This window comes from Emericellopsis cladophorae, assembly GCF_022114955.1.
Source record: "Emericellopsis cladophorae strain MUM 19.33 chromosome Unknown NODE_6_length_900724_cov_123_231613, whole genome shotgun sequence".
Classification (NCBI taxonomy): Eukaryota; Fungi; Ascomycota; class Sordariomycetes; order Hypocreales; family Bionectriaceae; genus Emericellopsis; species Emericellopsis cladophorae.
This window is the reverse complement of record NW_026250931.1, coordinates 506000-533999: the sequence shown is the minus strand read 5'-3', so window position 1 is coordinate 533999 and position 28000 is coordinate 506000. Positions and strand designations below refer to the sequence as shown.

The window sequence follows — 28000 nt, the reverse complement described above, 5'->3', positions numbered from 1 at the left end:
GCCACCATGTCGAGCAAACGAAAGAGGGATCTCGAAATCTTCGACCCAAACAAATCTGATTCTGACGATGAAAACTTTGACCCGACGGAGGCCCGGCCGCGCAAGACTTCACGGAGGGCTCGAACAGGGTCCAAGAGAAGCGGGACAAAACCAAGAAGACGTCGCGGATATGGCGGCTCCGACATTGACGAGGACGAGGACGTGCTCTCCGACAGCGAAGAGGACGTATCACTAGACGAAGATGACGAAGAAGACGAGGATGCCCCCAAGAACGCAGCTGGTCGTCGAGCTCGCAAAGCGGCGACACAACGGACAAATTACGCCGAAAGCGACGACGAGAGTGATGACGAGCTGAAGCAAGAGGACGAGGCCTCTGAAGAAGTGGAAGCCAAACCCACAAAGAGGCGAATGGTGCACTTGCGAGTACCCCAACGTGTATCCACACGACGCACTCGCGCTACGACCGAAGACGCCGATGAGTTTCTGGAGCTTACAAACTCTGGGAGGCACGCGCGATCGTCCAAAAGCAAGAGTCCCGAGACTGCTGCGCGCACTTCACGCGCCTCACGTGCCGCCAAGAGCGTCAAGAAGGCTCCAGAACCAATCGAGGAGGCCACGCAAGAAAGTAGCCTTAGAGAGGTGGATGATGCGGACGAGCCCGACGAGTTATCGCAAGACCAAATCGCCATTGAGTCAAAGGAAGAAGTTGATGAAGACATGGCGGAGGCAAACGATCCTGTTGCGGAGGTGGGCGATGTAGATGCATATAAGGAGGAAGTCACCCCACAACCTGTACCTGAGGATGACGAGGATGACGATGACGTGCCCGTCACTAGAAGAACGCGGGCAGCCCGCGGTGCAGCGGCGCCGGAGGCAGGTGAATCGGATGCCGCGCCGACCGGGCGAGCTCGTCGTCTGACGAGGGGTAGAGGCGCGACGAAGAAGTCGGCTGCAGAGCCTAGTAGTGACTTTGAGCCAGGCGAAGATTCAGACGATGCGCCCATGTCTGCTGTTGAAGACGACGATGAGCTGGCTAGCCCCAACCCCAGAGGCAAGGGTAGCCAAAGAGGTCGCAGGTCTGGGCGCTCCTCCCAACACGCCGACGACGGGTCTGGAAATGACGATATCGAGCTCGATGAGGATGAGCTCGAGGAAGAGGCTCGCGAGCTGCGTCAATCGTCAAAGGGTCGTAGACGACGTGCACGACAAGAGTCACCAGGCATCGTCTACGGTGAAAAACCTCGCCGCAAAAGAGAGGCTGTCAACTACTTTATGCCCCCCGTCCCGCCCGCTATTGTCGAGGAGGACGAGATGGATCCTGCGCCGACGCCTTCACGCTCGCGTCGCGCGCGCGGAGCAGCCTCTGCCATATGGGAGCGCAACCTCAACACCACATACGGTCCTTTTGGTGGCGGTGGTGGTGCCGGCTCGCTCCTCACCGGACCATGGGGCACTGGTGCAGCCGGTGGCGTCGACTCGGACAGCAGCGATGATGAGATGATGCACCGTTTCAACGCTGATGGTAATGTTGGCATGACGCCCGCTTCCGCTGCCCCTGGGGGCTTGGTCCCCGGTGGTCAAGGATTGACTGACGCCACCCCGAATGTCGGGAAGATCAAGGACCGCAAGGCTCTTGCTGACGCCGATCCGTTGGGCGTTGACATGAATGTCGATTTCAACCAAGTCGGCGGCCTCCAGGGTCACATTGACCAGTTGAAAGAGATGGTGCAGCTTCCTCTCTTGTACCCCGAGCTGTTCACTCGATTCCACGTGACTCCGCCGCGCGGTGTGCTCTTCCACGGACCACCTGGCACTGGCAAAACGCTGCTTGCACGTGCGCTGGCCAACTCGGTTGGCTCTGGCGGCAAAAAAATCTCATTCTACATGCGAAAGGGCGCTGATGCTCTCAGCAAATGGGTTGGCGAGGCCGAGAAGCAGCTGCGGCTTCTCTTTGAAGAGGCCAGGAAGACGCAGCCGAGCATCATCTTCTTTGACGAGATTGATGGACTGGCTCCCGTGCGCTCGAGCAAGCAGGAGCAGATCCACGCGTCCATCGTGTCGACATTGTTGGCTCTGATGGATGGTATGGATGGGCGTGGTCAAGTCATTGTCATTGGCGCGACCAACCGTCCGGACAACATCGATCCTGCACTGCGTCGCCCAGGTCGCTTTGACAGGGAGTTCTACTTCCCCCTGCCGGACATGGATGGTCGCCGGGCCATCATCGACATCCACACCAAGGACTGGGGCTTGTCTGACCAGTTCAAGAGGTCACTGGCAGTACAGACCAAGGGCTACGGCGGTGCCGACCTGCGTGCTCTGTCCACGGAAGCTGCACTCAACGCCATTCAACGCACATACCCACAGATCTACTCAACCCAAGAGAAATTGGTGGTGAGGCCGGAGAATATATCGGTTCATGCGTCTGACTTCATGATGGCCGTCAAGAAGTTGATACCCTCATCTGAGCGCTCAGCGACCTCGGGCGCTCAGGCGCTGCCCGACAGCATTGCACCCTTGCTCGCGAACCAGCTCGACAAGGCCAAGGCAGCGCTCGATGAACTGCTTCCTCGGAAGAAGAAGCTCACAGCTCTCCAAGAAGCCATGTATGAGCAGCATAACGACGACGATCATGGCTTCGGAAGAGAAGCACTCCACCAGGAGTTTGAGCGGTCGAGGGTGTTCCGTCCCCGCTTCATCATCACAGGAAAGCATGGTATGGGCCATGGATATCTAGCATCGGCTATTCTTCATTATCTGGAGGGCGTCCATATTCAAAACTTTGATTTGCCCACACTCCTCGGGGATGGCAGGGTAAGTGCTTTTCTGCGAGGTAGAAATTACTCGAGCTAACTGGGTCCCAGCCCATGGAGCAGGTTATTGTCGGCTTGTTCACTGAGGTTCGACGCCACAAGCCGAGTGTCATCTACATTCCCAATTACGATGCCTGGTACGCGACTCTGAGGGACTCACTTGCATTCATCACCTTCCAGACAATGCTTCGGTCTATTCCGCCCACGGACCCGGTTCTTGTTCTGGCCACAGCCGAGGTGGAAGAGCCGAGAGAGATGATTCGTGACTTTTTCGGCTTCTCTCGCAAAAACCACATGGAGATTGCGCCGCCGCCGCCGTTGAGTCGCCGGAGGTACTTTAGCCGAACGCTCGAGTACATCAAGAAGAAACCTGCTGAGTTCCCCGACCCGGAGAACCGCAAGAAGCGTGTGTTGGAGGAACTCCCTGTCGCTCCACGAGAAGAGCCAAAGCCGCCAACCAAGGCTGAGACCAAGGCGCTGCAGAAGAAGGACCATCAACTCCTCAACTCCCTCAAGATCCAGCTGCAGCCCATTATGGATCAGATCAACCGTCGATATAAAAAGCTCAGGCAACCTGTCATCCCCCAGGCATCGATTGAGTATCTTTTCGCCGAGGCCGACCCACACTATGTCCGCGCCGATATCACAGAGCGCGAAAGCCGACCATACGAGATTGTCAAAGACAAGTATGACAATGACGTCTTGAGGGATACTGCGACCGGCAAGTGTTTCTACAATCTAGAGACGACTACAATTGAGGAGCGTCTCTCGAATGGGTTCTATGCCCGGCCGCAAGACTTCTTGTTCGATATCCGAGCGCTGGCCAAGGACGCCAAAGCCATTGGGGACAAGGAGCGCACTCTCCGAACCAACGAGCTCTTGACGAATGTGGAGGTCGACATTGCCACCATTGAGACCAACAATCCGCACGTCGATTGGGACGCCCTGTATCGCCGCCAGGTCCAGAGAGCCAGGCAGCAGGCTGAGAAGGACCGGAAGAGGAAGGCGATGCAGTCCATTGTGGATAAGGTGCAGTCGGACCTGGGCACCGGGTTGAGCAACGACAGCGACTCGCAAGATGTGCCCATTCAGAGCGATGTTGTGCCCGGCGAACGCACAATGGCGAGGTTCCAGGTCAGGAGTCCGCCCCGCGGTAGCTCCCAGGCCAATGCGGAGCAACAGTCTACGAGCAATGCCACTGTGACGCGTGTGGAGGGCGATGTAGAGATGAGCGGTGCCCACGACGACACGCAAGCCGGGTCTGAGATGGGGCCGCCGCCCAAATCGCAGACGGCCATGACCCAAATCTCGCAACGGTCCGCCGTCACATCTCTCCCCCCGGGTGTCTCGCCGTCCGCCGTCATCAATGAGGCCTCGACGACCAAGACGTCCGATCCGTCGACACATCGAGACTCGAATTGGAGTACCCAACTCACGAACGGCAACCACAGTGGGCAGCAGCCGAGTCGAATAGACGATGACGAAGAGGATATCCCCGACACAGCGCCGCCCATGAGCCAGGCGACTTCTAGTGGAGAGCAATGGCCGCACTCGCAAGCGCAAGCTCTGCGGGGCGACAACACGGGCATGGATTCGATGCCCGGGGGTAGTCCCTCGTCGTCGAATGCATACCCTCGCACGCCTGCCAAGGGCAGCATAGGGGCGCTGCTCAACGACAACCACACGGAGGAACAGCATCTGAGCCGCAACTCTGGGTCGTCGGCGTCGCAGCCGCTGGACATTGGGCACTCTGTGGATGAGTTCCTCATGGAGCTGACCAACAAGACGTCGGGCTTCACCATTGAGCAGCTCGAGCAGATCAACCGCGATCTCATGGATGAGATCTGGCGCAGCCGCAACGAGTGGAACAGGAACAAGGCCCTCAACGGCGCGACGTCTGTGTTCAACTCTACGATTGGGGACATTGAAGAGGCGGGAGGTATGCCGGACCTGAGCCAACGGCAAAATGCGGATGTGTAGGCGTTGGTTGGTATGAATGGTCTGTACGACACGGGGCTTGTGGAAAGATTTTAATAATCGGGTATCATTTTTTTGGCGTTTGGGTCTTGACAGCGGCGCATGCGGGCATGCACACGGCATACATACAAGTACACTTGCAGACTTCTTGGGGGGAAAGTATCGAGTACCTTGTCAACGCCATGGAGGCGATGAGTGACTCGTTGGACAACTCTGGCTGCTCTCAGACATTGCAATCACAGCTTACTCTTAGCGGAACTATCGTACCTCTTCCCTTGGTCATCCTGCTCTGCCACTGTGAGATCGGGAAGCTGCTGTGGCATGATGCGCCTCGGTGCCGTGCCGGGGACCAGGTTGTACTGGTCAAAGTCGGTGACGCCCTGCTCCCGGAGAAAGTCCTCGTCGAGCAGCAGCTCCCCGTTGACCTTGTCGCCGTCGGCCTTTAAGATGGCCAGGACGGCATCGCCAAAGATGGCCGCCTTCCTCAGGTCGTTGCGCTCCTCCGGGTTCACCTTTGTGAACTGCTGGGTGGCGGCGCTCTCAATGGCGACGGCGGGCCACAGGCTCGTGATGCTGATGCGTCCGCGCATGGCGTCGTCTCTCTGGATATCCATGGCCAGACCCTTGGTCAGGACGGACATGCCGACCTTGCCCATGGCGTAGGGGGTCTTGCCGCGGAAGAAGCGGGAGTAGATGGGCGGGCTGATGACGACGATCCTGGCCTGCCGCGCGGTGGGCGAGGCCAGCAGGTGCGGCAGGGCAAAGTGGACGGTGGTGAAGAGGCCCGTGGGGTTGATGCTCTGCATGAGCTTGAACTTGGCGAGCGGGGTGTTCTTGACGGGGGCCCAGTGGATGGCGCCCGAGTTGTAGACGAGCACGTCGAGGCGGCCATGGGTCTTTGGGATGTGTTCAGCGCGTGTTTCATCGTGAGGGAGGGGATACTGCTGACGGATATGGTCTGCGAGATCAACGACTTGATGCTCTCTTCGAAGCGGACGTCCACCTGGATGGCTGTGGCGTCTCCGCCTGCCTTTCTAATCTCGTTGGTCACGGTCGTGATCGTCGAGGCTGGCGAGTTTGGGTCCGGGGTCTCCGTGGTCGTCCCAGGAGCGCTGGTTGTCTTTGCAGCGACGACGACTGTGTGTGTGTGAGAGACAAGGAATCTTTTACAGGGGGATATGTCTCATTGATCAAGGGTCTTGACCTGCGTAGTTGTTGCTTGCGAGTGAAAGGGCGATCTGGCGACCCAATCCTCTGGAAGCGCCGACGACGATCGCCACAGGTTTTGTGGACATGGCCATTGTAATGTTTGTTTTGCTTCGAACTGCAATGACCAGATTATGCTACAGAGAGCAAAATGGAAATACCATGAATGAATGACTTCAAATCAGCATGAAGCAAACGTTGAAGCCAAGGTGCGTCTTGTATAAGACAGACTCGGACGGAGTTGTCCAAGTGGAGTGGGTCGTACCTCGGCATGTCATGTCTGTGGGCATCATTCCCCAGCTTCGTGCTCGCTTCCCCGGATTCCATCTCTCTCGTCAAGCATCAATCGCAATCCTGTGTGTTTGAATGACGCGAGAACAGTCGAAGCTTTATTATCATCTTTCCAATTGAAAGACTGCTATCTGATTTGTCAAGATGGGTGGACGAATTGATGCCTACGTCGACGTTGGTACGGCGTCGTCTCCCCCATTGTAGCCTGGCGAACTCCGCTAACAGTTGAGCAGCGTCGTTCTTCAGTTATGTTGCTTTCCATGAGCTGAGACAGAATCTGGAGACCCTCCAGAGCCATGGCGTTACCGTCGAGTGGGTATCCACCTCTGCCTTGGGTAGGCCACGAGGCTGACATTGGATGTGTAGGTTTCACCCTGTTTTGATCGCGGCCATCAACAACCTCTCCGGTATGTGCCTATCATATACATTGACCAGCCCGAACATTCTGACCGTCCAAAGGCAACAAGCCGCCATGGGTCGTCCCAGCCAAGGGGAAATACCTAGCCATTGACTCCCGTCGCGCCGCAGAGCGTGTCGGGCTGACGAACCTCAAGACGCCCGAGGACTTTGTGAAGAGGGCGCTGACGGTCTCAACCCAGAGAGCGCTGCACTTTGTTAAGCAGCACTACTCTCACGAGATCCTCGTCGCGACCACGGCCACTCTGATGGCGAAGTTCTGGACACCGCCGCACGTCAACCTCACCATTGACGAGAACCTAGCCCAGGTGCTGCGCGAGGTCACCGATGGTGGGGAGCAAGGGAACAGGGTCTTCACGCAGGACGATGTGGAGAGGATCATGAAGGGCCGAGAGGAGATGAAGGAGAGGCTCAAGAACACGACGCAAAAGGCGGTTGAGCTCGGTGCATTTGGGGCCCCATGGCTATGGGTCACCAACGACAGTGGGAAGAGCCAGCCCTTCTTTGGCAGCGACCGGTACGTCGAGGGTACTATCGAAGAAATGCAAGGCTGACTTGTACAGGTTCAACCATGTCTATGAATTTCTGGGTGTGCCGCACCAGGACGTGGCTCTGCTGCCACCGTCCAAGTTGTAAGGTCAGGCAGGTAGTTATTGCTTGCGCTTGAACCCTCAAGCCACAGCGAGGAGGCTGTTGGAACAGCTGACATGGTGGAACAAATTGGATTGCTCATTTACAAGAATGCGCATTGAATGCGATCTGTCTCTTTGTCATGTAGACCACCATAGATATGGTACACAGCATTTGCCGCCCTAGACTAGGAGACACCCCCCTCAAAGCGCTCGCTCCACCTGAGCTCCAACCTGAATTGAAGTGTGCCAAACGTCTCATCTTCTCCCAAGCTGTCAACCCATCCTCAACCACACACCATGGCGCCCCTCGAAATCACGCTCATCGTCGCTGCGACGCGTCGAATGGGCATTGGCCTGCACGGCACGATGCCCTGGACCGGCCTGCGCAAGGAGATGGCCTACTTTCGACGCGTCACCACGCGCACCCTCGTTCGTCATTCACCCGTCCGTTTGATATGAAATCCAGACACTCACACGCCGGCAGGCATCATCAGGGTCGCCGCCCAATGCCGTCATCATGGGCCGCAAGACCTGGGACTCCATTCCGCCCCAGTTTCGGCCCCTCAAGGATCGGCTCAACATTGTCATCACGAGGTCGGCGCCCGCGCAGCCCCCAAGTGACGCCCCCGCCACACAGCCCGTCAGGGTGTCGACCTTGGACCAGGCGCTGGCGTATGCGCGCGAGCATGGCATTGCCAGGGTGTTTGTCATTGGCGGCGCCCAGATCTACGACATGGCGGCGCAGAAGGCGACGCGCGTGCTGCTCACAAGGATCGAGAGGGACTTTGAGTGCGACACGTTCTTCCCCATCAAGCTCGAGGGCACGCAGAGCGCGGGGTGGACCAAGAGGAGCAGAGACGACGTGAGGGCATGGACGGGAGAGGATATCGAGGAGGATGGGCAGGTGGAAAATGATACCAAGTACCACTTTGAGATGTGGGAGCGAGACGAGTAGATAAACACACGTCTTGGAACGGTACGGTCCATATATCCAACGTACCCATGTCTATAAAGAAGCCACGATGATAATGATACAACATGCATAGTATATGTATATATACAAGGGATTTCATTGCCCCTCTCTGCGCACAGATGGCGCAGACACATCACTCATTGCCCCTTGCCAACGATCGGTTCCGCCACGATCCGCTCCTTGACAGGTCCCGCCGTCGTGCTCCCCACCGCCGGCTTGGCCGTGGCCGCGCTGGCCTGGGCCTTGCTAGCCTTCTCGATGCCCTGCCAAAAGCTCTCGACAGGCAGGGCGAGGACCTCGCCGGCGCGCGTGGCAAAGGCCTCGTCGCTGACACCCTCGAGGCTCTTCATGCAGGCGCGCATCCAGCCGACAATGGCCGCGAGCGCGCGGGGGTCGGCGTCCGCGGCGCCCTTGAACAGGTTCCGCCACACGGCGGCGGCCAGGATGGCGTCCCCCTTGACCACGCCCTCGTCGTAGGCGACCATGATGCCGCGCCACTGGGTGAACATGTCCTTGAGGTAGCGCTGGCGCAGGGCGCTCGAGGTGATGTTGTGCTCGACGTGCATCTTCTTCTCGGCCTCAAAGGAGAAGTGGTCGATGAGCTGCTGGCGCCAGTTGGCAAAGGCGTCGCGGTCGAAGCACCGGATGCGCGCGTTGAGGAGGTACAGGTGGAGCATCGTGACGTGGGACCAGGTGCTGAATGTCGGCGGCATGTTGAACACTGTGGTCGGATGGTTAACATCTCTCTCTCTCTCTCTCTCTCTCTCTTTGCCTTGGCCCCCGAAAGGGAGCTCCTGCTCAAGAGAGCAGGTGGAACGTACATGTGTGCCACGGGTTGCCTGGGTTGAGAGACTCTCCCACTTCCTCGCCGTCCTCGAGCTTTGGCACCTCGTCCTGGTCTCGTAGCTTCTGGTTGATGTGGTAGTCTGCCACGGGGCCGCAGAACTTGTACAGGCGCTCCGTTGCGCCGACGACAAAGTACGGCGACGCCATGCCGCCAAAGAGGGCTTTGCGGTGGGATGTCGAGAAGAGCCTGGCATTTGCAGGCGCCGTAGAAGAGGGAGAAGAGGAGGAGGAGGAAGAGGAGGGGGAGATCGTCGCCTTGGAAGCCGCTGTCGTCAGGTATCGTTTCGAGGAGGGAGCACTTGGTCCAGCGCGGGTGGCAGCGCGGACGAGCAACCGCGCCTGGCTCTGGCAGTTCTGGCAAGCCATGGTGAAAGCGTGGGAGGCCGAACGAATCTATGTGCACGATAATTGCCTATGTCGGAGCGTCGAGAGTGGATCGGATTGGCGCTGTGATTGTCGCTCACGTCATTATCGTGCTGGTCGAGTGAGTGAGGGAATCAATGGGTGAGACGGGAGTGCATGACAGCATCGACTTGGACTCGGAGTCAGTCGGTCGTGCAGAGAAATTCCATCGCAGGACGCGCGAAGGGACTGACCCTATGAAGCTCACTGGCCAATCACAGGGCAGGAACTGATGCACCTTGCGGTACGTACCTTTGAGCCTTGACAAAATGCTTACCCTAAGCCATTGGGCTGCTTGTGTCGAGAAGTGACTCCTGAGTCTGAACAACTTGGGGGAACTAATCCGCTGCCTGTGATATCTGGGGGGTATATGATACAAAAAGTACAATGATACTACAGTTGTGTACACGCCACTACACACCAAACACCTCCAGTCTCAGATCAGCCTGGAGAACACCAGCGAGCTGTTGGTACCCCCAAACCCAAAGCTGTTGGACACGGCCACGTCCATCTTCTTGTACTGCGCAGCCTTGGGCACAAAGTTGAAGGCGACTCCGACATCCGGCTGCTCTAGGTTGGCTGTCGCTGGCACCACTCCCTCGTGGAGAGCAAGTATGGCAAACATGGCCTCGATGGCGCCAGCAGCGCCGAGCAAGTGGCCCAGGGCACCCTTGGTGCTGCTGACCGTCACGTCCGACTCCCTCCGCACGCCATCCTCGCCCAGCATGAGGCGTCGAATGGCCATGGCCTCGGCCACGTCCCCCACCTGCGTCCCTGTGCCGTGCGCGTTGATGTAACCCACCTCGGCCGGTCGGATCCCCGCGTTGCGCAGCGCCCTCTTCATGGCCAGAAAGGCCCCGTGGCCGTCCTCGCGCGGCGCGGTCATGTGGTACGCGTCGCCGCTGCAGCCATAGCCCCTGACCTCGGCGTAGATCCTCGCGCCGCGGGCCCGGGCGTGCTCCAGCTCCTCGAGGACACAGACGGCCGCGCCCTCGGACACGACGAAGCCGTTTCGTCCCTTGTCGAACGGGCGGCAGCTCCCGGACGGGTCATTGTTGTATGCCGTCGAGAGCGATCGTGCCCGGCCAAAGCCAGCAAAGGTAAGTGGGTGGATGCACGACTCTGATCCGCCGGCGACCATGACGGAGGCGTCGCCCAAGGCGATGAAGCGCGCTGCGTCGCCGATGGAATGAGCACCTGTCGTGCAGGCCGTGGTGGCTGCGTGATTGGGGCCGTGGAGACCGTACTTGATGGCAATGTGCCCAGCAGCCATGTTGATCAGGATCTTGGGGACGAAGAGTGGTGAGACTTTCTTGTAGCCCTGTTCGTCGGGTTAGCCAAGGGGACTTGCGCAATGATGGCAAGTTCTCACGCACTCCCGATTGATGAGCAAGACTGGTCTCGTACATCTCATCCAGGTTCCCAATGCCACTACCCAGACAGACCCCCGTCTCTTCTTTTGTCTCGCTGCTCATGCCCTCCAGCTTGGCATCCTTCAGTGCCATCTCGCCCGCCGCCAGGGCATACTGCGTGAACCTTGACATGCGCCTCTGCTCAATCTTGTCCAACCAGTCGTCCGCGACCCACCCATCCTTGCCCTCGGGCACGAGGCCCGCGACAGTACTTGTGAGCTCTCGCCATCGCGGATCCGAGGGGAAGCGCTCGAGGACGCTAGTCAGGCCAGAGTCGCCGGCGAGGAGGCGCGTCCAGGTACGGGCAATGTTGGTGCCCAAGGGGGTGATGGCACCTAGGCCAGTCACGACGACTCGGCGCATTATATCATGGCCTGCCTGTGCGGTCTGTCTCCTCTGCCTGTCCGTGTGCTGGTTGCGAAGTCTTGTGGGAGACTGGGGTGTGATGTCTGTGTGTCTAGTGAGAATGAGAAAAGCATTCATGAGATCTGGGTCGAAATCGAATGGCTAATGCGCACTGTGATGCGCTCCTTCTTCTGGGTATTTGTACAGTGCACACAGTGCGCCGGATCCAGCGTGTCCCAGCTCGGCTCTGGACCCCAGCCAGCTCAAGACAAGCTTGTCACCTTCGAGCCACTCGGATCCTTCACACACTTGTACGATCTTTTGAGCGACGCGTTGCACCACTTGCTGATCTTCCTGCTTCTGTTCCATCCACGGCAATGACCGGGTTCTGAGAGTTGGAGGTCCGAGCGTGGTTGCTTCCGCTTCTCTATAGGGCCTCAAAAGGACAGGACACGCGCCTCGCATGCTGTCGACCACACGGCTGAGTATACGATCCTGTACAGTCCTGCTGTGTCTGTCTGCACCTAGTGCTTGCACCATAATCCAATCAATCGAGCCTGGAACGAACTCTCGTCTCCCTGCCTTGGCCATCCTCACCTCGGTCGCCATAATAAAGCTGCAGCCAAACCACCGTAGCGCCAATTGAGGCGCCAGGAGGTTGCTGCAATGAGCTCGAGTCGGATGGGAGGCTCACGAGATGGCCACACCAGCGCGCTTGAGCTGGGCGAGTACCCTACTGCACGCACCTCAGCGTCAGAAGACCGCGAGCGCCCCAGCGGCGACGCCAGCAATCCGTACGCGGACACGGGCCTGCGCAACGACGAGGACGAGGGCTCGGAAGACGAGCTGCTCCTTGATCCAAACCTACCTGACGATCCTCGCGAGCGCAGGCGCTCCCATGCCGAGGAGGCATTTGTCGCTGGCGGCGAAGACGCGGATGGTAAAGCGCACGAGGCTGAGGACTCGCCGTATCCAGAGGTCAGGGCGGCTGTGCGCAACTACGACGAGGATCTGCCCTGCAACACCTTGCGGGCCTGGACCATTGGACTCATGCTCGTTGTGCTGGGTGCGTCCATGAACACGCTCTTCTCACTGCGCCAGCCCTCCATCTCTGTCGGGCCCCTGATTGCCCAGATCATCTCGTGGCCCATGGGCCATGGCTGGCACAGGTTCATGCCCGAAAAGACCTTTTACTTCCGCGGGAAACCCATCCCCCTCAACCCGGGGCCGTTCAACATCAAGGAGCACTCCATCGTCGTGGTTATGGCCGGCGTGTCCTTCTCTGTCGCCTACGCCACAGACATCATCCTCGCGCAGCTCGTCTTCTACAAGCAGGACTTTGGGATGCTGTTCCAGCTACTCCTCACCATCTCGACGCAATCCCTGGGCTACGGGATCGCTGGCATGATGCGCCGCTTCCTCGTCTACCCAGCGTCCATGATCTGGCCGGGCAACCTCGTCTCCGTCACACTCCTCAACGCAATGCACGAGACAAACGACACACCGGACCCAACGGTGCTCGGCGGCTCCATGCCGCGCTATCGCTGGTTTGGCCTCGTCACGGTGGCTGCCTTCTTCTACTACTTTATTCCCGGTTTCCTGGCGCAGTTCCTCAGCGTCTTTGCCTTTGCCACTTGGCTGGCGCCGCAGAATGCCGTCGTCAACCAGCTCTTTGGCGGCCAGACGGGCCTGTCCCTGCTGCCCATCACTTTTGACTGGACGCAGATTGCAGGCTACGTCGGGTCACCGCTCATCCCGCCCTGGCATGCCATCGCCAACACCCTGGTCGGCGTCATCGTCTTCTTCTGCTTCGGTTCGGCCGTGCTGCATTTCAACGGGGCTTGGTATGGGAACTTTCTCCCCATGAGCGACTCCAACACGTATGACAACATGGGCAACCGGTACGACACTTCCCGCATCTTGACTGCCGACTTTACGCTCGACGAGGCGGCGTACAAGAACTATTCACCCTTGTTCATCAGCACTACGTTTGCCATGTCGTACGGTCTCTCGTTTGCGGCCATTTCATCCTTGATCGTATACACATATCTGCACAACCGCAAGCAGATCTGGAAGCAGTACCGCAACAGCACCACGGAATCGCCAGACATCCACATGAAGCTCATGCAAAAGTACAAGGAGGCCCCTACGTGGTGGTACATGTCCTTGTTTGGGCTGGTATGTCTCATCGGCTCGTGCTGGGAACTCTCTGCTGACACTAGAACCAATAGATGCTGCTCCTCGGCTTCGTGACCGTCCTCGCCTACCCGACCAACCTGACTTGGTGGGCCTTCCTGCTCGCGGTCGCCATCTCCTTTGGTTTCTCGCTGCCGATTGGCATCATCGAGGCCATCACCAACAACCGCATCGGTCTCAACGTACTGACCGAGTTCATCTACGGCTACATCCAGCCAGGCCGGCCCCTGGCGCTCATGATCTTCAAGACCTTTGGCTACATCACCATGTGCGTGCCTTCTGTCCTCGCTCGCTAATCTTCAGTGTCACCAGACTAACGGTGGTCATCCCGCAGGTCCCAGGCCCTCAGCTTCGTCGGTGACCTCAAGTTTGGCCACTACATGAAGATTCCCCCGCGCACCATGTTCATGGCCCAGGTGGTGGCGACCACCTTTTCCTGCTTCATCCAGATCCTCGTCCTCAACCTCGCCCTCGGGAGCATCCCCAACGTGTGCGAGCCCGACCAGGCGGACCACTTCACCTGCCCCGGCGGGCGCGTCTTCTTCGCAGCCTCGGTCATCTGGGGCCTCATCGGCCCAGACCGCATGTTCTCCCCAGGCAGCATCTACTCTGGTCTCTTTGTCTTCTTCGTCATTGGTGCCGTCGTCCCCGTCGGCATCTACTTTGCCATCAAAAGGTGGCCCAAGAGCCCCATCCGGTACGCCATGGCCCCCATCATCTTTGGCGGCGCTGGGGCCATCCCGCCCGCCACGCCCCTCAACTACCTCTCCTGGGGCATCGTCGGCTTTATCTTCCAGTTCTGGATCAAGAAGCGCCACTTTGCGTGGTGGAGCCGTCTCAATTTCCTCACGTCCTCCGGCCTGGATCTGGGACTGGCCCTCGCGACTCTCTTCATCTTCTTTGCCTTCACGATGCACGAGATTGAGCCACCCCAGTGGTGGGGCAACACCGTCGTGGACTCGACCATGGATATGCAGGGTACAGCCATTCAGGTGAAGGTCATGGACGGTCAGACGAGGTTTGGGCCGGATGTTTGGTAGCGTGTGGCTTCAACGGTCCAGGTGGCAGGCGGCCAGTCATGCGCGAGGCGCCGAGAAGTGATGAGATGCAGTCTATCGGCAGGATCATATGCATACAGCCTACATGTACGCGACACGGCAAGTTGATGTCTGATGTGGTCAGCGAGAGCCGGTACAAATGCCCATATCTCCAGTCCGCCGAAACTGAATTTGGATCCATCATGACGAGTGCAGCGTATCCTCCATGACACTACTCCAGACTGTATCGGCATGTCATGTATGATAGCGCATCTTTGAAAGCGGAATCGTAGAGATGCGTGATGAATGCACATACTCCCAATAGTCTCGACTCCCATGCGGCTACCGCGGTCGGCACATACATGAAACTGAGGCACGTTGAGTATGATGAACTAGAGGCAATCCAGGGTATTGGGCCCTTGCATTTGGCCTGAGCGACATCAATTGCAGCCCATCGTCTATCCCTGTCCTTATAGACCTATCAACCGATTCCTGCTCGGGATGAGCCGTATCAGAAGATCCGCGGCACTGGAAAACACGAGCTGGAGAGTCACGGCGGGGACAGATACGTCTCCCAAGGCTCCCACCCCGGGGATCACCAGCCCCCTTGAGCCTCTTAAGAGGCTTGTCTGAACTAACAGCCGTTCCGTGCCAGGCTTGCATAGCATTCAATCGCGAGTCCATGACTTCTCTCCTACCGAGCGGTCAGCCCAAGCATGCGCGTCGGAGACGAGGACGGCTCCCATCGATAAAACACAGCGCAGAATGGATTCGACTCTGCCAGACCGAGTGCCCTCCGCACATGCAGCAAGCGCAGGCTTCTCTCCCCGACTTCATGGCGGTATTATGGCTCGATCTGGTAGAGGACTACGGCGTCATGCTGGCATCGCGGCCGTACCTGGTACACCTGATCCAACATCAGGCCGATCTCCCCACTTCCGACCAACTTGCCATGGAGCATATGCAACGGCTTTCCACGTCTTGTCTCTCTGCCTGTCACAGGACGATTGCGCTCCTCTCCGCGGCGTGGGCGCAGGCAGGGGAGGCTCGCGCCCCGTAACCACGTCTTTCTGTGGGTTACCTGGACCATTGTGTCGTATCATGCTGATCTTTCGTAGGCACGTCCTGTTCTGTGCGGCGGTACTGCTTATGAGCAACGAAGTCTTGCCTGCCCCGCCAAAGGAGGAGAGTGCCGCTCGCCTTCCACAGGCCACCTTCATCCTTCAGAATGTTGCCTTTATGGAGGGTGAAGTGGACGGCTACGCTGGTGATCTCCTTGGTGAGGTCAACATGCCCCGCGATGCCATACGAGCTCGCCCTGGTGGTGGTGCGACAGATGTCCGTGTAGTACCATCCAACGGGAATCTAGAACTGCAGCCAACACTGGTGGGAGCACGGAGCAGCTGGACGAATAGCAGGGCCGGCGACGGCGATGGCGCCGGGCTTTGGGTACGTACAAGGGCAGCAGGTAGGCTTTAGCATGGCGTACCCCCTCAGGGAATATGCCGTATGGTGATCCTGTTGCTTCTCGGCCAGCCACAGAAGCCCCGGCCGACAGTTCGGTACACATCCCGCAAATGCCATGTGGAGGAGCAGCACATGGCAATGGCTACCACGGTGGATTCGTTGGATGAAACAACGCAAGACACAAAGGAATGAATCAATGAGTGAATGAACAAGCAAAAGGCGGCACAATGCCACTTTCAATTATGGTCAGCTCCCACCACTGGCATCTCCAGGTATATATTCAAGTCTAAAAGGTAATACAACAGGGATGGCGAAGACAAGGGGCTCTCATAGCACGAGCCGCCCGGGCTCGCTCTCCAAGATCAACTTGCAGCGCTCCAGGAAAAGCTGCGCCCTCTTCTCCTCCGTCTTGGGCACCACCAGGCTAAACACATTCGCGCCGCTGGAGACTCCAGGGACTGCGGCTATCGAGGAGGGCGAGGCCCTCTTGGTGGCCTTGGAGGACAAAACGTCAAAAATGTCGGCCTTCTTGGCAGGACGGGCGGCGGCCGGTGGGAAGGCGGAGGGAGGTGGGATGGCGGAGATCTGTGGAAGGTAGATACCGCGCGAACCCTTGGCGGCCTTGACCTTGTCGAGGCCGAGGACCTGGTCGAATAGCTCATCGGCCGTAGGCGTGCGCTTGGCAGCAGGCAGCTCGTCGTTGGCCATGTCGGCCACCCGGTTGATAAAGGTCGAAAGGGGCAGGAAGACGCCCAGCGTGTCGTTGATCTTGTTCTGCACCTCAACAACCTTGGCCAGCGAGACGGGAATGCGAAGTTCCAGGCTCTCGATGACGGGCGCTTGCGGCGCAACCTTGTCTTCCTTGGGCGCGGCAGACGGTGCCTTCTTCTCGGCCACCTTGATGTTGCTGAGGTCGAGATGGGCCAACTTGTCAAAGCGGCTGGACTGTGTAGCGGGAGATTCGCTGCCGATGCTGCCAATGTAGGCAAGAACATCACCCTTGAGCAGACGGCCGCCGGGCCCTGTAGGCTTGATCTTGCTGAGGTCCTCGTCTCCAAGGCCCTTTTGCTTGGCGAGATGACCAACAGAGGGCAACAAGGGGTACCGCACGACATGTGCCTCTCCGTCCTTGGCGACCCTCTGCGGCTCCCGGTTCTCCTCGTCCCGCTTGACCTCCTGCTCCTCGGGCGCAGAGGACGACGATGAAGAGGATTGCTGCTGCTTGGGGCTCTCGTCTGCAGGGATCTCTAGGCTCGAGATGTCATCCCCACTCTCCGCGACGACGGCGATCCTCGAGCCCACTTGCACGGCCTTGCTTCCGCTCTGGCTCATAATCTTCATCATGATCCCGTCGTCCTGGGCCTCGACATCCATGGTCGCCTTGTCGGTCTCAATCTCGAGGAGTACGTCGCCTGCGCTGAATGTATCGCCCTCCTTCACGTTCCAGGAAGCAATGTTGCCTTCCGTCATGGTGGGCGAGAGGGCAGGCATGGTAAAGTTGTGGGCAGCGAGGGCGCGGGTCGTCGTCGAGAGGTCTGTCTTGCCATCAGTCATGTTCGCGGTCTACGTGGGTTGGTGCGCCATTTGGAGGGACGTACTGCGGGTTGCGGCGGCGCGAGACGACGAGGTGAGACGGGCAGTGGCCCGGCATGCTGCCGCGAGGGACGCCATCCTGAGCGCTTGCGACTGCGCAATTGGGAAGGGAGATGGATGGTCGTAAGATGGGCGGTGGCTCGCTCGGGGATCAGGGCGTTGGCTGGCGGTGATGGTAGTGAGCTTGGATCTTCGGAGGAATTGATGAAGCTGTTGAGGATGCACGGACCATCCAACTTTTTGGCGGGACCTGTGCCGGATTGGCTCGGAATTGGGTGACTTATTTCTAGCAGGACGGCATCCGCCACAGACTGTGAGGGTAAGTGACCCCAGGAATTATGTCCACCCATCGCGTTCACCCACGCAATCTGCTGCGCGTTTCCCTGCTTGGTGATTTTCTTGATGGGCCCTGATCCGTGCTCTGACGACATCTGATCGTTGCCTCTCTCTGACTTGAATCATTATTTAAACATTTCAATCACCAATTTCTGCGATACACACGCGCGGCGAGCGCAGACATCACCATGGCTTCCTTTTGTCGGGGCCTCTTTCAGCCCGGTCTTCAGCCACTACTTCGACCAGCACAGTCCTTTAGCGCCCCACGATCTATACTACTTCGCGACATCTTGAAAGCAAGGCCTTCAGCACGAGCATACGCTTCGAAAGCTAAAGTGCCACCACAAGCGCCGAAATCGCAGCCAGCCAAGTCAATACCCAAGGCGCAACCGGCAAAGCCTGCTGCTCCTCCGCCCACGAGCTATGGTCTGCTACGGACGCTGGCCGCGAAATCGAAACCAACTGTCCTCTACGAGGGACCGTCTCACTTCTGGTTCAGGACGGCTTGCTGGACATCGGGCCTCACCCTGATTGCGTGGGCTGCGCTGACAGGGCCCTCTTGGTGGGTGCCGCATCTGGAGGGTTTCGCGGCATGGATTAACTGGGTGTACAACATCTCCTACATCCTCTTTGCGGGCATGGGCTTCTTCCTGATCCTCAAGACAAGGGGGATAGTGTCCATGATCCGACTTCTTCCCCAGACCAGCACGCAGACAGTGCGCGCTGCGCCCGTCGGCGCCGCCACCACGGGTCTGCCAGCAACCACTGCCTCCACGCCCAAGCTCGAGGTGTCCGTCAACAACAGCCTGCCCTTCCTCAAGCCCAAGAAGATCGTCACGGACCTCGACAAAGTCTCGCTCAAGACAAGATTCTCCCTTCCCAAGGAGATGGTCCCTGAGCTGAGCCGGCAAAACGCTCTCGAGGCCGAGGAGAAGGCCAAGGCCTTGAAAAAGTACGACATGGAGCATCTCTTCACCATGCCGTTCCGTAAGATTGGCCGTGGCTTCTCTGGTTTCTTCCGGGCCACGAGGTCGGCTTGGACGGACATGGGCTACGCGGTGATCAACGTGGACGGCAAGCAGTACAGGGTCAACGTCGAGAGGGGATTTGCGCTGGATGGCTTCAAGACACTCGAGAGGCTCGTGCCTATCAAGAAGGAAGCGTAATCCAGCAGGCAGGAATATGTCCATCTGTGAACCCAGTCTGTACCATTCAAACAATGTAGACAAGATGTACGCACTGATAGAAACGATATAGGCGGAACTGGCTGCCGGACTTTTGGCCTCCGTAGTCCCCTTGTCGTCTGATAGTTTTGGTGGGTAATGACCAGTATCTTCTGAAAACCAAATCTGCTGTGCAGGGCTTCTCGCCTAGCGAAACAAGATGCTCGCATTGAACGGCCACGTCATTCATGTACGGAACTCAACCATCTCCATCGCCAACAAGCGGATTGATCCTGCTCGTGATCTAGAGAATCATTGTGGTAAAAATCGGTGTGCTGCATCGCTTTCACAAGATGGCCATAGTATTCTCGATGAACGCGTCCGAGACGATCAAGAACACAGCACTAGCACCAGACCCAACCACTCCATACTCGCCTCACCCAAGAACTTCCCCTCTATGCTCGTCAAAGGCTTTTCTCGCGCATTGGCTCCCTCGACGCGACTTTGCTCGTCAAATCAAACAAATGCCTCATGGTCTTCGCGCTCTTTCATACTGATTAAAGGGGTCGTTCGTTTGGCGCGCGCCTGTGGCAGAGCGACTTGAAGCAATCACCACCACCCCTCCTCCACATGAACGGCGAAGTGGGCTGCGATCTAGCGGTCAGCGAGCTGTCAACTGTGGAACCCTGTCACGCCATAACGGCTCTAGTCAGTGCCATTATGTCATTTGTTTCCTGAAAGAGTGATCTCCATTCGAGCATAAGTGAAATCGTCCGAAAGTTGGCTTCTAGCTTGATGGATAGTGAGTGGGGTTTCTTGGACGTTGGTTCTGAATTCATGCTGCGCATGGATGAGATAGCCTACCCGGCACCAGGATGTTTTGTGGTTGCAGGCCACGGAAACTACAGAATGACAACTCTGGCGGTGCGTTTCGATCCCACCATTAGTTAGCCTTGACCCTGTCTAGAGCCTCCTTGCCTAATACGGAATTCACGCTGGCGCATGATCTCATGGCTACCCAGCTAGACTAGCCATCCATTGGCACATGCGCCGCAACCGCAAGTAGTGCCGCCCCCACGAACGGAAACTGACCGTTTAGTTTGGAAGCTAGTGTGATAACCTACCGCAAGACAGAGTCCCGCAACAGTTTATGCGCAATCGGAGGATCGTTCAATCTTGGGGAGTGGGGAAGAGAATCGTCCGAGAAGAGCCTTGCATGCTTTAGGGCCCACTTGGTCGTGATGTTGTGTCAGATCACTATTACAGATGCGAGGATAGCCCTCGGCAGATGAGGTGCTGTCATATCACCATGGAAGATATCCAATGTACTCCGTACGTGTCCACCAGAGGTCCAGAGCGGCGGCAATGATGACACCCCGGCCCGTAGCGTGCACTCCATGGTGGGCTGCTCAAGGTTGCGAAAGTGGTCAGCCAGCCGCATTGCCGCATGCGGTAACCCGAAGGTCACCTGGGCCTCAAGTCCTGCGACTGATTAGACGGAGATCTACGGCACGTACACGCTGCTGAAAAGGGTCGCCGAGCAAAGATAGGCTTCCATCCAAGTATCTCCGCTTCTGTCGCTCGTCGGAGATCCTCGAGACATGGCAATTTGACGATGGTCGTTTCGTGCATCGCCATAACGAAATGGATGGACCCTAGGTCTTCTCCCGCGTTGAGCGGTGAACGCAACAAAAGCGGGCTCATACTCAAGAACCAGAGCCTTGCATAGACATGTCTCGAGGCAGCGGCAAATCTGGTGGCAGTGTGTCTTGTTGCTCGAGAGAGCCCAGGTGTGCTTGAAGCCACGGCTGCGACCTGCGCGGGCGACCGTCGAATCACAAGGTCTCTCCGCAGAGGTTTCTCGGCGCCAATCTGGCCAACATTGGCGCAGATCATGTGCTTCCGCTCTCTCACTCGCCGGCGAGTACGGATACGTGCGTCCTGGGCAATTGCGGAACGCAGCAGCTCTGCGCTGAGTGGCAAGCCGCGCAGGACATGGAGGCGGTGTGCATGTTGCGCGCAGTGCTAGTGACCTGGGGTTGGGTGGCCTCGCCGCTACGTATGGACTGTTGTGGAACGAGGGGGCTCGGTTTGCGCTTTGAAGATCCAAGATGGCTGCATGCGCTCAGCTGTGTACAGGACATAAAGTCTCATCTCAGCGGAGACATGTATGAGACACGTTGGAAGGCCGGGCCAAATAAAAAGTGAAGGATCAGCTTCTGGCAGTTGATGTTGGGTCGAGAGGCGGGCCATCCGCTTGCGAGATATGGCTGCTGTACGGATACGGAGTTAGAGTACGTACTGTAGAGATGGAGTACAGGACCCTGACTCTTGGCCGATAGGCTAAAGGCATCGTCTGACAGCGGTTGGTCAGGCAATCTCATTCCAAAGTGAGTATCCTCAGCCCCGAATGTCTTGGCATAATATCCGTAGGGAAGTGACACTTGTTCGAGACCAGCCCCAACCACGCATGGGAGCGAGCACGAGGTGGACGAGACTTTTAGGAACAATCCGTGACGTCTGGTGCAAGCGCATGAGGTTCAAGAGACATGTCTGATGATGTTGCACTCGCAGCCAATCTGGCGCCATCGTGGTGGGGAGCTGCGAGTGCGTGGTCAAGTGGAGGGAGGGGCTCGCGGGGGCTGGGGCCTGGGCAAGGCGAGATGATGTGATAAGATCACACAAGCCCAACCACAACAACTGTAGCGCGAGCAGGCTAGTGGGGGAAATGACATAACCGGTGGCCTTGGCTGCCAAAGATGTGCCCATGGACGACATGTAGTTGACGGATTTGCAGCAGCACTGCAGCGTAGGCCTAATGGATTGGGCAGGGACCAGTGCACATTTGGCATCTTTGGGCGAGTGATTGCGACGCACACTATGTTGGAACATTGACGATTGGAGCGCACTCTGACGGCTGCGATGCCTGCTGCGATGCGCCGATGCCTACATGATGACAGACAGCTTCTCACGCCGGGACAGGGCGCGAACGACCAGTCTCCTAGGGCTGGTCCTCTTGGTTGTCATGGTGCGGTTTCCACAACGGCCCGCTGGTCTTGACCAGCGATGCTCTGTCGCGCCAAGCGTCTTCTACGACTCTGAGTGGTGTGGCGTATATTATTGACTTTCCCGGTGCTTGCCGCATATCAATACTGTTGCAAGGTAGTGATAAAAACTGGTGAAGGTCAGGATGTGATGATCCAGGATGTGCTCGTACCCTAATTAGCGAACGCTTCCGCATGAATGGAATGTCTTGGCGGAGCATGACCACCCCCTGTCGCACCCTTTTCAGAGGTTTGCCAAAGACACGACGGCAGCTGCCAGCCATCTTCATCAGCTGGCATGAGCCAAACGTCACGGTGCCTTTCAATTGTGTGACATGTTCTTTCTGTATTTGAAAGAATCGACCAATACCATGCCAAGGGGGAGCTAGCTGGCGAGGCTTGCCGCATCCTGGGGGGGGGCTTTCATTTGTGTTCGCTCTGTTTGCGGTTGCTGCCCGTGGGCGATTTTGCGACGGACAATCAACGACGGCTTTGTCGCTATGACAAAAGTGCATCGAGCTCCATGATCAAAGGATGACTTCCGTTGCGCGTTTGTGCACCTCTGTCCTGACAGAAAGAAGTTGAGAGTATAGAGCCTAGTCAAGTACAGCGGACGTGCTATGTGCTGAGGCAGAATGTGATGAAGCCATCGTCACTCAGCGGAACAAACAGCATCAGCGTCGTTCGCGTTGTTGTTAGAACTCTTGGCCCCGCGCATCGTCCCGGTAGGGGTTGGCGCCAGTGGGGACCCTGCGCTCCCGAGCATCATTTCGGTCTCTTGGATGTGTTTGGACTGGCTTGGCCGACTTCTTCCACGCTTGGCGCGGCCGACCCGGCGATTGTAGCCCCAGAGTGACTGATGTATTATTACTTCGTGCTTTAATATTATACGGTACTGTTCAGTGTAAATATTGCCTTGAAGAGCCGTTACTGACCTCCCATACCCGCCCAGCGCGAACACGCGTTCGAAGATGTTTACTACCACCATTTGAGCGGCTTCTTGCTGTCTGGCCTCTTATCAATACCTTTTCCTCTGAAGGTATGCAATACCTGCACGACACCAAAGTCATCAACGAGTTTCGGGTTGGCCAGATTTACACAAACAGCGAGCGCATGTGGGTTTATTAACGTCAGAGGTTTTCGTACCAGCCGCATCAGCTTGGCGCTTCAATGCGAAATGATGCAAGTGCTGATGCAAGCTGTCTGCAGCTTGAAGGGACCGTCAGATTACTCCATAATATGAATTGCTCTCACTTTTGTTGAACATCGAAAACTGTGGCCCCCGAAAACCCCATTGCACGTTCGTCACGGTACTCGCACGACAGTTTCCTCGCAGGCGTGTAACGACTACGTAGAGCTATATCAGCTAACGAGGCGCACGAAGCACTGTTTACGTAGATCTTCTCTTGGCCAGCGACTCTGCGCCGCCGTTATTGGCCTTATATCCCGCCCCTGATTTTCGGTGTCATCCCCTCTTCATTTCGACGAAGTCTCCAGTGTGACGTGAAAGGATGCCTGGCACTGAGCAACAGAAGCTCGGATGGGCAGGAGAGGATCCATTCCATTCCCGACTGTGCAAATGCTCGCGCAATTGTGAACGCACCTTGTGAGCAACAGGGTGGTGGACTGGTGGTGGTCACTAGGCTGGGAGATTCGAGACAGTGTGCTTCGTCGTGATCACGGGCTGGGAACCACGGCCAGGATGATAGATCATGTCGCCTAGAACGTCGGGGCTGACGAACCGATTTTTTGTGCTGCTGACTGCAGGAATGACTATTCATCGACAGCAAATGATTGGACTATGCCTATCGTCGTTACTTGACAAAAAATAATAACTCCTCTCAATAAAGCTGTTCTACCGACCGGCAAGTCATGGACTGGAGATGGACGCCATGGAACAAGACGGGAAAACTGAAATGCCCATAGCACTGAGCAGTGTGGATGCAGTGGCTATCAGTGGAGGCTCCAGGCGCTGTTGGACCGCACCCCCTGTCAGTCGGTGGAGAGCCCGCTACGATATAGGCTCCACAGAAATCGACTGCAGGCAATTGAGGGCTTGACGCGCTTGAGCTGCGGTTGCCCAACACATGGACCGGACTGGACTGGAGCCTGATCCTGGTTCGCCAGTGAGCAGCTAGCGCCAAGACATGCAAGAGCCTCTGCAAATTCCCCCCCCACCAGCGGCCCCCCCCCTTCGGTCTGTGTTATTTAGGATTGGATCCCTCACGCCGGGTTGTTAATATCGCGGGACTCTCTCTCATTTTTTCTGCCTGTTCGCTTTTGCTTCTGCACCCTCGCTGCCCAGAGGAGCGAGCGAAGCGTGAGGCCATCTTGGGGGAGCTTCTCACAGTGCATGCCGGGACACTGGTCGACTTGCAAAGATACCTTGCCGCGCAGACGACGGGCGACCTTAATCGCGGCGAGCCTCACATTCCTTTGAAACAGTTGGACCCCGGGTCTGTCCACCAGCTCCACGCTACAGGTGAGTGATGCTTTCATCTCCTTCCCAAGCCTTGATCTTCTCAATTGTGTCTTCTGCCCTTCGTCTCGCGTGCAATTCTCCGTCGTCAGCGGTGTTCGTCAAGTGCCTTCCCCTGCGAGGTACACCCCGATCAACTCGAACCTCGACGACACGAAGCGTTCACGACTTGGCGCGTGAAGCCCTGCGATCGATATCATACCCATAGTGCCCATCGAGTGCAATCCTCTTCGACTACAGCTAGCCATGCGCGTACAACTTCTCTTGTCGACCTTCATCGCTGCTCCGTTGTAACACCGCGCTGTGCTTTGCGGTAATTGCCGGCTCGACAGGTCCCCGCTGCCTCAGCAAGCACAGATCTTCGAAGTAGCCCGTCCAATGTGTATTTCTGGTCGCTCAGCCCGTCAGCGTCTCGGAGAAGGGAAAGACGTGCAACAAGTCGAGCATTTTGCGTGACTCAATCGCAGTGCGGCGGCAATGCACATTGTGCTCGAATCCCACGCCGGCTGGTGGAGCGGAAGCCTGCAGTGTTACAAGACCAGATACGCCATGTTTGCCTTCCTTTGGCAGCCGGAAACTCCCCATTGAGTCACTCACAAATGTTATGTCACTTACCTAACCTTGAACTGTCAGGCTATCCAGTTCATGACAGAGCTGCTATAACCCGCTTGCGATCAGTGTACGCTCCTATTTTCATGCGACACACACGAACAACCAAAGCTGTTCACATCCCGGCCATCCTTCACGCCTACAGAGGCTGGCGCCGCATGCGCTTGCGAACATCAAAATGGACTCCGAAGATGGCGAGTTCTTTGTCAAAGTGGGCAGCCATTTCCTATAGCAGCATCCTGTACTGACGGCAGCAGCAACTAGCCAGCTTCGTCCGCACACACGAGAAGGCGCTGGCAAACGCCCTACAGTTCCAGCGGAGAGAAACTCGCCATCGGCCTTCGCAGAGCACCAGCTCCGTTTCCACGGGTCCCAAGTCGCCGTCCCTCCCCGATCGGCCGGCAACATCCTCCTCCGCCTCAACGCTAGCAGCTACATTTTCACTGGGTGCCCTGAACCTAACCTCGAACAATGTCAAGTCAGCCAGGTTGGCTCTCACGCCTCACCATTTATTCTACCTGCTGTCTCGATTCGAAGAACTCGGTATTGCTGTGGGTCCCATGAAGGTTCGCCTGGAGAACTTGCACGACACGACGACAGCCGCCAACTATGTCTCATTTCTCGGGGATACCCAGAGGTCTCGGAGTCGGGAGTCTGACGTAGGCTCAATACGGTCCGTGTCCAGCGTCCGAAGTGTCATGTCCGGCATGTCGGCTCTGTGGGCCAGTTTGGGCATCGGCGCGAGCATATCTGCTGCTCGAACTGAACGTCAGAAGGCTGCGGTTCAGTCTGACCTGAAATACTTGTACTCCGCCTTCACCAAGATCCCCTGCCTCCGATTAGCTCCTGATTGGCGCGCCCGTCTGATAAGGGGCTACGAGGAATTTCCGTTTGATTCTGCCGTCCCCCTCTATATCTTCAAGAATCTCCAGGCTTTGGAGGTTAGCAGTATAGACTTTCGACAGTTCTTTGGCTGGGACCGCGTGGCTGATCAACTTCGGTCTCTGACTCTGAAACGAGCCGGGATCGAAGATCCCGCCGATATCCTGATCGACATCGTCCTGGATGACATGGACAAACGCCGGCGCCGAACCTCGAAGACTCAGTCTTCTCCAGGAACCTCATGGGGCTTTGCCGGCAGTTCCCGTCGTGGGTCTGTTGTGCCCCCGGCTGAGCTCCAGCGATCCATGACTGCGCCAGGCCTTGGCGAGACGAGGTTATTAACTTCTGAAGTGCGCGTTGGGTCATTGACGCCGAGTGAACATGCCATTGAAGACAGCAGTGCCTCAGATACTACACGCCCGTACGCTGCCGTCACAACCAGCGACGAACTTTCAAAGTCGCCTGCCAAGTCTAGTCGGCCCCGCAGCAATTCGCCGTCACGCCCGAGCAATGGCCGCAGCCATTCCAATCAGCTTCGCTCCTCGCAGCAACGCATCAGGCGCTCTGGCTCGGGAAGCTCAAATTCGAGCATGTCCGACTCATGGCACCATCATGGCAGAGGTAGTAGCTCTGGCAACACCCTAGTTACGGGCATCCTTCCTGCAACAAAGTGGCGCTTCCTTCGCCATTTGAGCCTGGCCGACAATGCGATGACCGCAATCTTGCCCACTAGCCTAGCGCCGTTGTCCAATACGCTGTATTCCCTGGATATCTCCTCCAACCTGTTCACCCAGATCCCCGACAGCCTGGCAACCTTGACCGCGCTTCGCGCTCTCAATCTCTCGCATTGTATGATCGACTCGCTGCAGTCTCTGACGCGCAACCCCTTGCCCGCAATCACGGCTTTGAATCTTCGGGGCAATCGTCTCTCGTCCCTAGCGGGTGTTGAGAAGCTCTATCCGCTTGAAAGACTTGATTTGCGAGACAATAACTTGACTGACCCTTCCGAGATCGCTCGCTTGACAGGTATACCTGACATCCGGGAGATCTGGGTTGAAGGGAACCCTTTCACGCGGACACACAAAGACTATCGCATTGCAATCTTGAATCTGTTTCGCAAAACGCCTGGGTACACTGATGATATCATCATTGATGGAACCGGACCAGGAAGCAACGAACGTCGCTATCTGGTGGAACGTCCACCGATGCCAGAATCAGTGCCAGTGGTGAAGCCCAAGGCTCCCGAGGTTCCTACCGTTGACGTTGCAAAACCAACAATCGTATATGGATCTCCCCAGAGTCCTAGCGGTCGTCGCGAACGCCCGGTACCGAAGGCCGTCATGAGCGAAATCAACACGGGCTCTACACGAAGAAAGAAGACACCCAAGCGTCGCATTGTAGATCTCGCTACCAATGATCTATCCGCTCCATTGCCCGGCGATGTGCGTAGCACCACATCACCTATTGATCGATCGAGTGCGATCACGCCCGAGGGCAACTACCAAGTCGCCCCCAAGCCACCACAAGCGTCAACTACGACGCCCCCAGCTGATGCGTACACCCCAAACAATACAGCACCCGCAGCAGTGCCTCGGGGCGAGCAAGCCACCGCTGTTCGCCCGGTACCGCAGAGAGATTCCAATGATCCACGACCAAGCTGGCAGTCTGGTCAGAGTTGGGACTCTGATGCGCAGAATTACCGACTGAAAATCGAGACACTGCGAGACAAGGTTGGCGATGGCTACCTTAGTGTTCTTGGAGACAGCGATTGGGAGTCTAGAAATTCAATCGCTCCAGGACAAGAGGACCAGCTGGCCCACTCTCTGCAGGCGTTTCAAGGCGGTCGGACCTTAGGTCAGTCCGTGAGCCCTTGATAAGTC

General features: G+C 57.3%; 11 protein-coding genes across 11 annotated transcripts; 7 read left to right on the top strand and 4 right to left on the bottom strand.

Annotated features, from left to right (window-relative positions):
• Nucleotides 1-6: 6 nt before the first annotated feature.
• On the top strand, nucleotides 7-4793 carry J7T54_001734 (Tat-binding protein-like protein; the record flags this gene model as incomplete). The annotated part of the gene is made up of 2 exons (XM_051503762.1): nucleotides 7-2814; nucleotides 2865-4793. The coding sequence occupies 2 exons, from the start codon at nucleotides 7-9 to the stop codon at nucleotides 4791-4793; spliced, it is 4737 nt and encodes a 1578-aa protein (XP_051364714.1).
• Nucleotides 4794-5026: 233 nt separating this feature from the next.
• On the bottom strand, nucleotides 5027-6091 carry J7T54_001733 (Hydroxysteroid dehydrogenase-like protein-like protein; the record flags this gene model as incomplete). The annotated part of the gene is made up of 3 exons (XM_051503761.1): nucleotides 5027-5686; nucleotides 5740-5927; nucleotides 5995-6091. The coding sequence occupies 3 exons, from the start codon at nucleotides 6089-6091 to the stop codon at nucleotides 5027-5029; spliced, it is 945 nt and encodes a 314-aa protein (XP_051364713.1).
• A 340-nt stretch (nucleotides 6092-6431) lies between these two features.
• On the top strand, nucleotides 6432-7340 carry J7T54_001732 (Dihydrofolate reductase-like protein; the record flags this gene model as incomplete). The annotated part of the gene is made up of 5 exons (XM_051503760.1): nucleotides 6432-6465; nucleotides 6521-6599; nucleotides 6654-6694; nucleotides 6747-7221; nucleotides 7268-7340. 5 exons carry the CDS (start codon nucleotides 6432-6434, stop codon nucleotides 7338-7340), a joined length of 702 nt encoding a protein of 233 aa, XP_051364712.1.
• A 293-nt stretch (nucleotides 7341-7633) lies between these two features.
• Nucleotides 7634-8291, top strand: J7T54_001731 (uncharacterized protein; the record flags this gene model as incomplete). Its single annotated transcript, XM_051503759.1, has 2 exons — nucleotides 7634-7765; nucleotides 7821-8291. The coding sequence occupies 2 exons, from the start codon at nucleotides 7634-7636 to the stop codon at nucleotides 8289-8291; spliced, it is 603 nt and encodes a 200-aa protein (XP_051364711.1).
• A 155-nt stretch (nucleotides 8292-8446) lies between these two features.
• Nucleotides 8447-9521, bottom strand: J7T54_001730 (uncharacterized protein; the record flags this gene model as incomplete). Its single annotated transcript, XM_051503758.1, has 2 exons — nucleotides 8447-9030; nucleotides 9131-9521. The coding sequence occupies 2 exons, from the start codon at nucleotides 9519-9521 to the stop codon at nucleotides 8447-8449; spliced, it is 975 nt and encodes a 324-aa protein (XP_051364710.1).
• Nucleotides 9522-9993: 472 nt separating this feature from the next.
• J7T54_001729 (uncharacterized protein) lies at nucleotides 9994-11332 on the bottom strand (the record flags this gene model as incomplete). The annotated part of the gene is made up of 2 exons (XM_051503757.1): nucleotides 9994-10878; nucleotides 10934-11332. The coding sequence occupies 2 exons, from the start codon at nucleotides 11330-11332 to the stop codon at nucleotides 9994-9996; spliced, it is 1284 nt and encodes a 427-aa protein (XP_051364709.1).
• Nucleotides 11333-11995: 663 nt separating this feature from the next.
• On the top strand, nucleotides 11996-14550 carry J7T54_001728 (Sexual differentiation process protein-like protein; the record flags this gene model as incomplete). Its single annotated transcript, XM_051503756.1, has 3 exons — nucleotides 11996-13492; nucleotides 13546-13778; nucleotides 13845-14550. The coding sequence occupies 3 exons, from the start codon at nucleotides 11996-11998 to the stop codon at nucleotides 14548-14550; spliced, it is 2436 nt and encodes an 811-aa protein (XP_051364708.1).
• A 799-nt stretch (nucleotides 14551-15349) lies between these two features.
• On the top strand, nucleotides 15350-16206 carry J7T54_001727 (uncharacterized protein; the record flags this gene model as incomplete). The annotated part of the gene is made up of 3 exons (XM_051503755.1): nucleotides 15350-15603; nucleotides 15666-15996; nucleotides 16084-16206. 3 exons carry the CDS (start codon nucleotides 15350-15352, stop codon nucleotides 16204-16206), a joined length of 708 nt encoding a protein of 235 aa, XP_051364707.1.
• Nucleotides 16207-16341: 135 nt separating this feature from the next.
• J7T54_001726 (Pyruvate dehydrogenase complex protein X component-like protein) lies at nucleotides 16342-18038 on the bottom strand (the record flags this gene model as incomplete). The annotated part of the gene is made up of 3 exons (XM_051503754.1): nucleotides 16342-17549; nucleotides 17613-17700; nucleotides 17967-18038. The coding sequence occupies 3 exons, from the start codon at nucleotides 18036-18038 to the stop codon at nucleotides 16342-16344; spliced, it is 1368 nt and encodes a 455-aa protein (XP_051364706.1).
• Nucleotides 18039-18131: 93 nt separating this feature from the next.
• On the top strand, nucleotides 18132-19109 carry J7T54_001725 (uncharacterized protein; the record flags this gene model as incomplete). The annotated part of the gene is made up of 1 exon (XM_051503752.1): nucleotides 18132-19109. The coding sequence occupies one exon, from the start codon at nucleotides 18132-18134 to the stop codon at nucleotides 19107-19109; it is 978 nt and encodes a 325-aa protein (XP_051364705.1).
• Nucleotides 19110-25416: 6307 nt separating this feature from the next.
• Nucleotides 25417-27827, top strand: J7T54_001724 (uncharacterized protein; the record flags this gene model as incomplete). The annotated part of the gene is made up of 3 exons (XM_051503751.1): nucleotides 25417-25449; nucleotides 25496-27562; nucleotides 27696-27827. 3 exons carry the CDS (start codon nucleotides 25417-25419, stop codon nucleotides 27825-27827), a joined length of 2232 nt encoding a protein of 743 aa, XP_051364704.1.
• Nucleotides 27828-28000: the final 173 nt, after the last annotated feature.